At 40.9% G+C, this 13,622-nt stretch overlaps 1 protein-coding gene across 1 annotated transcript in view; it reads left to right on the forward strand.

Annotated features, from left to right (window-relative positions):
- LOC118235212 (dystrophin-related protein 2-like) overlaps positions 1-13,622 on the forward strand; it is a 77,572-nt gene that overhangs the window by 16,657 nt on the left and 47,293 nt on the right. Inside the window, exon 2 of the mRNA XM_035432357.1 lies at positions 8,514-8,643. Coding sequence (XP_035288248.1) covers positions 8,589-8,643 — 55 coding nt within the window. The 5' untranslated portion in view covers positions 8,514-8,588. The remainder of the gene's footprint in view (positions 1-8,513; positions 8,644-13,622) is intronic.

Here is a 13,622-nt window from a genome sequence, read left to right on the forward strand (position 1 = left end):
GTCCTTTTACTCTGTTTTTGTCGACATTGAAATTATCTTGACGTTGCTGTAAAAGTTATGTTCCAGATAAACTTTAATAAGGGCAAACTGTACTTCTTGCAGAGTCAATCTTGTGTTAATGTTTTATTGTGGTTAAGGTTTTTTTTTAAATTTGATGGCACAATACTTTTACATTTGCTACATTTTGCGAAAAAAAGAAAAAACCTAACAGGCGCTTGATATTTCAGTAATCTCTTGTGATCTCTTGTAGTAAACGTACACAAGAGGTAAAGTACTGTTGCATGTACTGCTTGCTTTACAGATCTGTATCTGTTTCTCTATGTGCTGATTGGCCAAACCTTATTACTGCACTCGGTTTAGTTTCCAGCTAGTTACACACCACATGTGACAGTGATATTTCTCCTCATCTTCCTCCCTGCGGTGCAAAGCACAGGTCTTCCATTTGAAGTAAAACCTTAAATTATCTATCTGGATTAATTATGAGGTATTTTCCACTGGCAAAGGAATGAAAAAAAATGGCTATATGACAGATTGTACCTTACGTTGATGAAGCAGTTGTATGATTAAATAAAACATTTCAGCAGCCTAGCAATTACACATTGAAATGTTCTCCCATTTACAGTCCGTTCTGCATGTTAACAACATGCTGGCAAACAACACTCAAAGCTATTTACAGTGGTTTTATTTTTACGTATTTATTTCAGTTTATGTCAAAATTTTGTCCTGTGTGGCTGAATCACTCATTGGCTCGTTCTCTATTTTCAAAATTATGTTTAGTGCTTTAATTTGTCAATGTCAACTGAAGCCAGTTCCTGCTGTCTGTAAAATAAGCATTCATGGGTAATGTGTGGGCGGTTGTGCGGGAGGGGATAAATGGTGATAGTCTAATCCCCGCTTGTGTGTGTGTTGTGTTTGCTTTTGTGCCTCATCTCCCTCTCCTGTCATTTTCATTCCTGTTGTGGTGATGAGATTAACGGGCAACGTGATGACTAAACACTCACTGCTGACATCTCTGCTTTTAACACCTTCAAGATATGTGTCAGTCTGGTCTTCCCATTGAGGGACATGCAGGCAGATAGCGCTTAACTGGTTCAGTCTGTCATCATTTAAATGGTCAACCGCTCTCCCGTAGCATTGCCTTTAGCTTTTGAATACAGACAGCTTTGCTTGGAGGTTAGTTCATCCAGCGGACACAGTGTGACACATTAAGCTAATCAATACATTTAAAATCTTTGTCGGTGGGAACTGGTTAAGTCAATGTAAGGATGATGTGATGTAGAGGAATCTGACTTCATGACCTGTCTCATTTTCTCTCACATTTAATTTTTAAAACTGTGGTGCTGTCAGATATCTCCTTTTATTTGCCTATAAAGAGCATTGCATGCAAATAAAGCCTTAAACCTTTGACAAGGATCCTGGAGAATTGCTGTAAAAGGAAGGATCATCCATTGAGCATTTTATGCAGCGTCTGAATAGACTTTCTGTATATGCAATTGAGATATTTGTTGTCAAGATTTCAAACATGTCTCACATTTTTTTGAAGGGCTTATGCCTAGTTGTTTGTCTGTGTTGATGGTGGTATTGGTATTTTCATTGAAATTTGCTTTTCCACTGTCTTGGCTGCAAAAAAACAAACAAAAGCCTTCCTGTACTTTTCCAAATGTGATGCTTGTTTTGTGTCACTGAGCTTATAAAATGTGCAATCAGCAGAGTGCAAAGCTTTCTCTGCAAACCTACAGTCTCAAGATGTCTGTCTCCAGGCATGAAACTTCCTCTATTTTTGCTTGTGTGCAGTGTCTCTCCTGCTTAAATGATAGCTGATATTTGATATGAATTTCGTATTGGAACTCTTGTCCTACAAGAGTATTTTTAGTCCTGCATTTACTTATTAATGATGCAATGGAACTTGCAGTTCTGCAGTTCCAATTCAGTCCTCTGGGAGACCTGAATGCTGTGTTGATTAGTTGCCAACTTAATGTTTAACTTGTAAATTTCTACCATTGACATACAGCCTGGCAGTGAAACCCAGTAGAACTGTTTATGTATGAGATTTCAGGTGAGCATTTGAAGCAGACCCTTGAAATTTTGTGAGCCGTGGTACTGAGGCAGATGGTGTTTGACATGAAGTTGAGGTGGGCCTTCAAGGATTTGGCCCTTGCAAATGAGAGCTTAGAGAGCCTCTAGTGGAAGTCTACATGATGAAGTCTTCAGGATAAACCTTCCGGATCTGAGCAGGCATGGGCTTCAACCAAGAATAAATGATGCTGTCAGGCTATTTTATAAGACCGACTTTATTAAGCTTTAATTTCATTCATTGTTCTTTTACTGCTAATAGTTAAATGAAAAAAGTATTTGGTTGAACTCTGCTGGAGAAGGTGTGTGGGCTAGAGAAACACTGGAGCTGTTTTCTACCCTTTTGGTGGATTTACATCTGCTGTAGGTTGACATAGGGTGCCTTATATTTGCTTCGTATAGATCATTTGTGAAACTTCTGCATTTGTCTTTGTTAACATTGGAGAATTGCATTGCTCAAATTACATTTTTCTTTGTTTTAACAGCTTATTTAATCTGTTCAACAGTGACTGTACTGCAGAGTTTTGCAGCCTCTGAGGAGAAAGGTACATCAGGATATATTAACAGGCAGCGTTCATCATTCCACATACTTCAACCAATACGGAATATGCATCCACCTTGCAAACTTAACATTTGATCAAGTCAGACTCCATTGGAATATAAAATGCCACCAAAATATTATTGTCAAGGATTGCAGACTGTGTGCATAAGTAATGGAAAGATAAAAGCTATTTTTTGGCTTTCATGCAGCAATTATGCACATTTTACTCCTGTAACATAATGCAAGTCGTCAGCAAAGCCCTCCAGTCCTCTGCTATACCAACTGAACAATGAACAGTGACATTTCAAGGACACCTCTGTTCATCTGAAACAGGAACACCAACAGAGGCATCAGTATGGGAATTGCTTGAAAAACGGCCATTAAATTGGTAGTGAGTATCTTGGCTGCAAATAAAATGCCATATAACTTGCCACATGCGAAGACCCCCTCGGCCTGTCACACTTTATCAGCAGTAAAAACTGTGCCCTGCCAGTGAAGAACCGATTATGAATTATATTCCAATTAACTGTATCAGATGGTTATTATTTTTTTATTTATCAAAGGACTCTGAAGAGGGAATTAACTGCAATTGCAACACTATGATAGCCCTTCTGTGTGAAGCTTACAGCCTTCAATAATAGTTAATGTTCTGTAGTTTGTTTTGAACTAGTACAAGCAATGTTTTTCCAGTAGGAGTTAAGATTTAAAGAGAATAAAGATAAAGGTGTTAACAGCCTATCACATAATGATGCCTTGTATATTTCACTGTGTAAATTAATTATTAATTACACTTACATTTTAAGTGTGATATATCATATTCAAACTATCTGCTGAGTAAATAAACCATTTTGTTTAATAATACATTTAAAAATGGGAGAGTAATTTATGTAATCGAAGATAAAAAAATACATTACTTGCTTAATTTTACTGTGCTTAATTTTGTCATCGAAGAGGTTTGCTAATGAGTTAAGTTCTCTGTCAGCCATTCGGATGTTGAAATAGCCTGTACTTATTTCTGAAATGCTAGTACATAATTTGTCTCATAAACACCAAATTCTGTGCTCACGCCTATAGGTCATTGAGTGTTGAGAATGACTATTACAGTGCTCAATTACCTGGAATGGTACCCTAATTCACCATGAGCACTTGTAATGCTTTATGGTGCCAATTAACCACCTTTGAATAGGTCTAACATTGTTTGGTAATTTGATTCATATTAAAAAATCCAGCTGTCGTCAGCCCTCTTTTGAATCCATGGGCACATCCCTGTGCCATTATTTTCCATCCTTCAATAATACCCAATATCCTCTCAAATTGATCATTTGTACATTTCTCCTGAACTATACAAAATCAGTCATAACAACAGTCAATAACAATTAGTGATGAGCAGCAGGATTCCTGTGGTTCACCAGTAAGGTTTTGCTGTGGTTTCTATAAATGGTCATGTTTAACATATTCTCCCAGTGGACTATGGGTTTTGCACATACAAATTTACTTTGGTTTCATGTGGAGGCAGGCTTGTGGTGTGTGGATTTAGCTGAAAACACATTTGTTTGTCTTTCTCTGGCCCTTTGCGTTGCACAAGTCCACGGTAGCTGGGACTGACCATTCTAATCACCCCTGTCAGTACGTCAGCGCTGTTCCACAATGCATCCGAAGCCAAACTTCATTAGCTGTGTCCATCATGTGCTCACATCTGTGTGCTCATTGCTGACCAAAGATATGCAGCTGGGAGAGCGGTTCCAGAATACAGCTGAGAGAAATAGCAGTGCAGTGTCAATCCTTTTCTCCCTTTAGTTTTGTCACAGTTCCCAAACCTTTGATATCTGTGTTGAGGGTTGCTGCACTTGTCGACTTCTGCACATTGCCTGAGGCCAGAACGACAGGATCACATGATCAAAGGGCCCTTCCTCTCCACCTGCGCTGCCCCACCATTGCACCTGGAGAAAAGGAATAGCCTATCTTCAGGTATCCTCAAGGGGGTCTGTTCTCTCATGTTGTATGTTTTCAAAGTGTGTTTGTTTGAGGGATGATGGGACATAACATCTGAAAATGGATTCTGCATCTGTGCATCATTCGTGAATCATAGATTTTTCCCATGTAACATTGATTCCATGTGACTGGGTAATGGTGTCAACAACAATACCCTTGTTGCATTGCCTTGAATGATTACTTCCAACCAACTTGTACTTGGTCATTCCTCTAAAATGTGGAAGAGATCTAAATCATAATCTTGGCTCATTGTACAGTTTTTTTGTGCTTTGTGTGCTCAAGTTGTATCTGTTTCATTGTCTTAATATCATATTGTATTTTGAGAAAATATCTGCTTCATGGTATGTAATTTGGATCCCAGGTAGATCAGCAAAGAAATAACATGGCTGTGCATCCCTGTGGGAATTTTAGAGGTACATTTTTGGAACAGTTTTAAAGGAGTGCCTTGACTTTTCTGTAACACTGCTCTGCAAATTTACCTGAAGTTTATTTCTAAAGCTAAAACCTTAACCTATAGGCTAAAATAGGCTACCAATGGACTTTGTGAACATGCTTTCTGTTGGTTAATCTTTGTCATTCCAGTTGTAATGTGGATGGTTTGCCTGATTTATACATTTGTGGTTGTCAAAAGGAGTAGGCTAAGAGTGGGTCATGGCGATTTTCAGAGGATAAGAAAGCTTTAGGAACTGCATGTGTAGCTGTAGCCTTGCTGCGGGAGACATGTTGGGGTGGCTCATCCTATTCAGCTGCCTCTTGAGTTTATACAGATTGAGCCAGCCTGTATAACAAGAGTCAAAGGCTTTTGAAATGTCCTTCTGCCACATGACATATAAGGATACAATAGTGCGGCCTCACTCAGTTGACAGTGCCCTGTGTGACACTGTCAGGCTTGTATGTTAGACAACAGAGGACACCGTGTGTGTTGTGATTAGAGGTGACTGGATGCGGCTTTTGGACAGAAGAGGCTTTTGTATTGAATTTATGCTGTTGGGAAACTTGAATTGGGACTGGCTCGCCACTGCCTCAGACAGTTTGAAAGTTGACTGTGGTAATCTGAATTAATTTTCCCATTTGCCCTAACTTAAATTGTCAAACTAAATCTAAGCTCTTGGAATTGAGCCTTACGAACACTCTTCATAAATACTCGTCGCTTGGTGTATTCTCAAATGATCTTACTGACCACTGCACTATTGCGTGTGTCAGGGATACCAGCCTCCAAAAAACTGTGCCTCGCTTTATTATGAAAAGCAGCCTGCCCAGGTAAAGCCTATTTCTGGAAAACAGTGCTTGACCTGTGGGCAATTCTGAACACAGGGTTTTTAGACCAGTGCCTCACAAGCACATAGTCGGTTTGTGAGGGGCTGCGATGCATTTTTAAAAATAATTCCCTATGTGCTCATAATGCAATTATACAAGATTCAAATGGCCATGAATGCTGCTGTTGTTTCCATTTGTTGTATTCAAACTGCAGAGGAAGTGAATAATAAGAAACAGACTCTCCCAGGCATTATGTGTGCAGGTAAAAATGATCAGGAATTTCTTAACACTGGGCAAGCCCAAATGAATATTTTCATCAGAAGGGACATTAGTTGGATTGGTCAGATGACCTACACGAGGATAATTCGACATGAGCCTCCAGGCCAGCAGGGACTGGGCGGTGGTTGGACTGGGTGGTGGTCCCCAGTTGGGTGAAGTGAGCCCTAAGCCGCGTTTCCACCGCAGGAACTTTCCCCAGGAACTAGGAACCTTTTGAGGAACTCCACCGCACCAGGGTCTAAATTGAATAAATAAATTTAAGTAAATTTATTTTACCCCAAAAAAAGTCCCTGCTTGGGGGGTAGTACTTTCCAAAAGTACCGGAACTTTTGGGGTGGGGCGCAAGCTCTAAATATTTCTGATTGGTCGACTACTCGCAGTATTTTATTTCAACCGCCATTTTTAAAAATCTGCAGCCGCAAACCGATTTATTTTCATAATAATAACTTGAATTCAAACTTGTATGTTATGCGGCGCAGTAGCCTACTTTTGGTTATAGCCTGCCAACGTCTTGGAATAGATGAGAAATTAAGATCAAAGATTATAATGGGTGCTCTTTTGTTCTTTTCTTGCTTTAGTATTCGTTTTATATAACGTTAAGCATTCGTGCTGGGACAGCATATTATGTACCAAAACATTAAAACGGTTTAATTCGGTGGCTGAATATTTTCTTCCGGATTTTCTTTGTTAGCCCGTTATAATTGACTCAAAACGTTTGATACAGTTATTTGAGGTATGCGGTAGTTCTGCTTAATTTACATTGGTGATACAGTAAAAGCAAATTAGAAATCACTTTCCGCACTTTTTGTCAGGGTAAAATTACAGGTTAATTCTAGTAATCGTCCCTTTTTCTTTTTCAGACTGCCATAATTTTACTCTGCGATTCTTCAATTCCACAAAAAGACCAGGAAGACTGGATTAATTTATGGTGCATGGTTCGCATCTGGAGGGCACACTTCGCTGCTCCGCTAGCAGTAATGAAGGAAAGCAAACGGTGGCGTACCACTGCAATATTAATTTAAATTTTCACGCATGTCCGAGTTTTCATTCTATGTATTCTTGTCATTTTGCGATTAGCCTATATGGAATTGACGATGAGAGTTGAAGTAACCAATTCAACAGCAAATTGTTTACGACGTGTGCATGTTTTCTGCTGTTGTTACCAGTTATTTGTGGAATGTGAATGCATTCTGTCGCCTCGGATGTCAAGACATGAAAGTGAATGTTCGCATAATAACATAATGAATGTGTTTGAGAGGATATATAATACAGTTACAATCTGACTATTGGCCTGTTATATCCTATTTGTTGCAATACAATGGTCCAAGTCGAACTACCAACGAGAGTTTTGCTTGAAAACGGTCAAAGGGAATGCTGACTGACCAGGCATAAATGACTCCACCCCACCGGATCCATGCTGTCAGTCTGTCCCTGAAACTATGCCCGAAGCAACTGAACTTGCCTTTCAGAAAGCGTATGGGGGTTAGTCCCCACCCCCCCCCCCCCCACTCTCCCCTCCACTGCCCTCCTGTCCCCTCTCCTCTGCTGCTCCTCCTGGGGCTTCTGGAGGTCCTTGTTCATGTGCTGTCTTCTGGAAGTCTAGTGGAGCAGAGCACGGCTGAGGATGAACTAATGTGACAGTCTCTCCTCCCCAGTTCTCTGGTGTTCCTGGCTCTTCTATCATTTGCATCTAAGTCCCTGCCCTGCTCTGCCTCTCTTAGTGATGCAGTAGGACTGAAGTGGCAGCAAGCAGATTGTGGATGTTATCTTTTCCAGGAGCTGGGTGGCTGCTTGGTTTTCCCATAAATTTTGCTGGATTTGTGCATGTGTGCATTGGTAACAGTGTTTGTCAGCGCAATGGTAAGACTTTGCTGTATGTATGCACACGTACCTGTGTGTGTGTGCATGTGTGTGTCTCTGTGTGTGCGTGTGCGTGTGTGTGTGTGTGTGTGCACATACCAAAGTATGTTTGTATGTGTGCGCATGTGTCGGCTTCTGTGTGTGTGTGTGTACTGGTTTTCCTTATTTGTTAATTTGTGTGTGTGTGTGTGTGTGTGTGCACGCATACTTGTACATGAAAAAGTTTGTGTATATGCCATTGCTAAATAAAATCCAAGTCGGCAAGCAGTATTCAGATAAGATTAACAGAACCTGACATTTTCCAGGCTAGAGACAGATGCTTGAACCCGTTCTATCCAAACATTTTTACCCTTTATTATGGATGCTGCTACACGATGTATATCTGTTTTATTTTTACCAACGAGGACATTAACTTTTATCCGGGATACAGATGACAAACCCTGAAGTCCTACATGGAAACAATCTTAATTAATCGATGACCTTGGATTGATATGCTTCTTTTTATTTCTAGTATCTCAGATGTCCACATGAGGAAACCCATTTAAAGGAAGTGCCTGTGTGCCAAGCCTTTTGCTGCTCCTTTGGAATGGAATCACTACTGTGTGACAGGAAGTCTACTAACCATGCTTGTGCCATTGACGGTAAGTAAAACAGGCCTTTGGGTGGGCTAGCGGCAGGCCCCTATGTAAACTAGGCTGACAGTTTCTTAGAGATGAGCAAAGCTGCATTAACACCGTATTTTTAAATGAGGACCTGACTGCAGAGTCTTCTGACCATTTTAAACAGTGCAGTAGACTGCTTCTGAAATGGAAATTGAAATGATTACTTTGCTGTCTCTGACCAGAAATTGCTTGCCATTTTCTGTGGAGGTCCAGTCTGGCTGCCTCCCCTTTGAAGATCCATGAATAAAGCTGTAAGAGGCACAGAATTCTGTTAAAGTAACAAGACCAAGGCCTGTGTAAATATAAAGTATTGGGGCACTACAGCTTACAATACAGAGGTAAAGTATTAGCCTTGCAGCTCTGCCACAGTTGCTTTTCTCTGTTGTGGATTCTTAGCCCTTTACTAATGTTAGTTCCACGACTTAAGTGTTTGCATATCTTCCTGACATGAACCTGTGATTTTTTTTTTTTTTTGTGGCTTCAAGGATAGTACCCATGAGATTTTCTGTGGACTGTGAAATGTCATGAATTGATCCTGATCTGCAGTTTAATTAAACAAGGCTGAAACAGAGTGCACCAGTACCAGAGGTGTTCAGTATGTTACTCTGTTGAAGCCTAATCAGATATTCTGAGTACATTTGACTTTGTTTGACCCCCGAAGAAGTAGGATGTTCATTGAGTCTGAAAATACTGACTGCTTATCCACCCTGCAGATTTTTGTAGGGAGCAAATGATCCCTGACCATTCAATAGGATAATGAATTAAAGGGTCTGCAGATTGGAATCTGTAATGTGGGTGGGTTTTCTATGCTTTATACAAGTTAACTATACTTGCACACTACCCATAGTACGAGAACAAGAAAAACATCACATGATTAATACTAAATGTGGCTGGTTTAGAAAGGCAAACACGGCATATTCCATTACATAAATAGAGGAGGTGTGCCAGTAGAATTACTGGCTGGAACATAAACCAGTGTGAGTCTAATGAATGACTCTGAACAAATGTTGCTGGGTGCACACAGATTCACGCATCCATCTGCTCCTAGTTCCAAAGCAGAGTAATAGAGTGGCAGGGATGATAGGGTAGGAGCTTGGTGGTTCACTGGCATTCAACAAACACATTAATACAATCCCCTGAGGGAATCCTTAACAGAGGGACTCGTTCAGGGTATGAATTCCAGCTGAAATATTGGGCCTGGCTTATTTTCTCTGTGGTGATGCGGAAACCTAGTCGATATCTCATAACTGATGAGCGAGTTCATCCATATATTGTACATTTAAACCTTTTTTTAAAGAATTTAAATTATTTTTTGGTGTCAGCTGTACAGCCAGTGTTCTTCGCTGAATGATGATAAAACTTCAGCTTCAGGAGTGCCATCTGCATCAGGCTGATTTACAGTGCTGCCACAGCACCACACCCTCTGGGACAAGCTCCTGACCTGTGTTCCAATGGCGATGTAAATATTGCCTGAGCTTGCCGTTTTTATGCACAGACACAGAAAAGGTTATTTATGGCAACATTTACTACTTAGCCTGCAAACAGCTTGGATACTAATATCTCAAATATAGCATGAGTGCAGAATTCTGGCTGTATGTAATGAGCTACATATAAACAAAGCAATAGGCCCGGCTGACTTGCAAAGGTCAGGAAACTCACCAAGGCTTCAAAAATGACTTCAATAGTGTATGAATTCTATAGACTTGGTTAATGTCACAGATTTGTGGACAACTTTTTGGCCACTGCTCTCTGTATAGTTCAGTGTTCCAGCGTGCGGCTGGCATTGTGGTCCAAAATGTGACACTGTGATTTTGTGAGACAGCAGGGATGCATACTTCCTGTCCCCAAGGAGGCAGGAGAGGCAGTCAGCAAAGGAAAGAGATTAATCTGCAACAGTGATGGGGAGCAGAATGTAGCCCCTGCGATCTTCAAAGGCGCCCAAATCCAACTCCTGCTCGGGAGGATTGAATCTACTCCCATTAGCCAGAAAGGTTGTGAGCTTTCCCCCCCACCCAAAATCATCTCTCAAGTATGCAACTTTATCTTTTTTGTTTATTTCAACTGGAGAAGAAAGCCTTCATTTTGGGGATAGAAAGTTGGTGGTGATACTTCTGAAAAGTTATGGGGGTAATTAGTGCATACCACTGAAGACTCTCTCCATCATCACTCTTTCTTTTTTATTATTCAGCTCTCCCTGTGGTTCCCTCTGGAAAGAGGCTGTGATTGGTTGATCATAAAGAGGCATTTCCAGATTAATCATTTTAAGTAATTTGTACTGTGGACACAAAACCCGGTTTGTTGGGAAAAGAACAAACTTTGCGGCATATTCTCTTCTTTTAATATGGTCTGATTGTATTCGTTTTTGGACACGTTACTTCATAAAATTGTCAGCCTTCTCTTCTGTTGGTCTCTTGAGCTCAGCAGATATCCAAATTCCTCAGATCCAATAAAGAACTTTTTTAAAAATTGAAGAAGCATTAGAGAAGAAGCAAAGGTACTGCTTGCGTACAGCCACAACAAAAATTGATTAAGTGCTGATGCGGCACAGTCCCGAACACAGAAGCAGTGAAATGAAAAATCCATCTTCGTTCTGTTTGAAAAGTGCTGACTAAAAAACTCTCTGACAGGTTTATACTATGGTATTGAGCTGTAATGAAAGGATAGGTATTGGGTGGTAATAAGCGTGATTCTACTATAAATGAGAAATGGTAGTACAGGCAGCAATATTGGGATTGTTGAGAGAAAGAGCAGGCTGATTAAAGCGGCTCAAAGATCAACTAGGGCTATTGTGAGCCCATTGCCAAGACCTGATTGGGAAATGTGCCGTTGACCAATGCACCTAAGGTATTTGTACATAAGGCATGTTGCGGTGCAGTTGCTCAAGGAGTTATTGGGCTCTATTTTCCGACCAGCGCATGGCATGTTTTGAGCTGTCGCATTGGCAAAATAGTATTTTTGCCATATATTTTGACTCGCCAAAGTGGGAAGGGACCCGCTGCTGGGGGTGTCAGTCAAAACCAGTGCAATTTTGGCAGCTTATCAGAATTTTCCGGTCAGTCCAGTCTGTAATTTGTGCCGTTTGCCGACTGCCTGCCCGGACCACATCTAAGGCATATGGCGCAGGCCATTATCCAGCAGATTGCTAATTTCTGACCTTCCCATGCAATGAGCGCATGTTTCACAGTCTGTTCGAAAGGTTTCTTGGATCATCTGCTCTCCGATTCAACTTATAAATCCCAGTAGCAGGAAGGATTCTTTTTTATAATTTTAATTCCTGTATTTATTTCTGTTTTTAATTGTTTATGTTGTTCTTATACTGTGCTGTAGTCATATATTTCTTTCTTTTTCTTACAGCTGTTTAATGCAAAGAATGACAATAAACACAACTTGAACAATCTTAATTTTAATTGACTGTAGTTAAAATGCTAGCAACAGTACTGGCACAAATTATGGATAGGCTGCCCTTACAGTACTGTAGCCTTATGACGCTGTTGCTGACTGTGGCTGGTGGCCTAGCAGGGTGGTGCATAATTGGTGGTAGCAACCAGGGATGGATCGGGTCAGACAGCTGGCTTGGCCTCTCCTCATGCAGCAGTAACTCCTCTGCTCAATCAAGTGTTTGCATTTAAGAATTTACTAAGATGACATCTGTTCCCTCATTGTTTCACTGCCTTTTCTGGTTTCGTTTAGGTGTATTAAATTATGTCCAGTGGAGTTCAGAAGGGTCCCCAAGCATTATCTGTGTCAGTAAGTGGCACACTTGATCCTATTTCCTGCAGCATAGCCATGCTTTTTTGAAAGTGCCTACCGAGTCGCCACATAAACATCACCAGCTGTCACTTGTTTGTAATTCTGCCCGTCTACACGTCCTGAATATCAGCTAGATTCACTGCGTTTGCGGAGTCGTTAGTTGTTAGTTTGCTGAGTCGTAAGGCAGCTGTTTTTGCCTTCTCTCTTTTTCCAGTAATTAGTCAGAATATTCTGGTTCGGATCTATGCAACTGGATGTAATCCTCCATCAAATTCTGCTTGAAGAGTCACTTAATCTGAGCCATGGATCTGTAAAACACAGTCTGCTGTCTCAATAGTGTGTGTGGAACAGTTGAATTTTCCTGGGAGAAAGTCATCATAAATTCACAGTGAAAGTCTGCATTTGTTTGAACAGATAAGGTCAGGAGCAGAGAAAAGGGTTGCAGACTACTTTCCTATGCATCCTATGTCTTCATTCTTTTTTTCTACAAAATAATAGCCTCTCCACAAATCATGAAGGCCACCTTAGGTCAGGGTGTAAGTCACACACATATACTAACATTCATTCACTACATTTCCAAAAATATGTGGACACCTGAACATCACACCCATTGTTGAACATCTCATTCTAAAACCATGGCTATTAATATGGAGGTGGACCCCCCTGAGGTTTGGCACTGATGTTGGGCATAAGGCCTGCTCACATTTGGCATTCCAGTTCATCCCAAAGGTGTTAGATGGGGTGGAGATCAGGGCTCTGTGCAGGGCAGTCAAGTTTTCCCCACTAAACTCAGCAAACCATTTCTTTAAGGACCTTGCTTTGCGCACTGGGGCATTGCCATGCTGAAACAGCAAAAGACTTTCCCCAGACTGTTGCCACAAAGTTGGAAGCGCACAATTCTTTAGGATGTAGCATTAAGATTTCCCTTTGCTAGAACTAAGGGCCCTAGCCCAAACCATGAAAAACAGGACCAGACCATTAGTTTCTCCTCCACCAAACTTTGCAGTTGGAACTATGCATTCTGCTAAACCCAGATTCATCCATCAGACTATCAGATAGTGAAGCGTGATTTATCACTCTAGAGTATGCATTTCCACTGCTCCAGAGTCCAATGGCGGTGTGCTATACACCACTCCACTTTACACCAATGCTTGCCATTGTGCATGGCAGTCTAAGGCCTGTGTATGGCTGCTTGGCCATGGAAACGC

The sequence above is a fragment of the Anguilla anguilla genome, chromosome 9 (assembly GCF_013347855.1).
Source record: "Anguilla anguilla isolate fAngAng1 chromosome 9, fAngAng1.pri, whole genome shotgun sequence".
Taxonomy (NCBI): domain Eukaryota; kingdom Metazoa; phylum Chordata; class Actinopteri; order Anguilliformes; family Anguillidae; genus Anguilla; species Anguilla anguilla.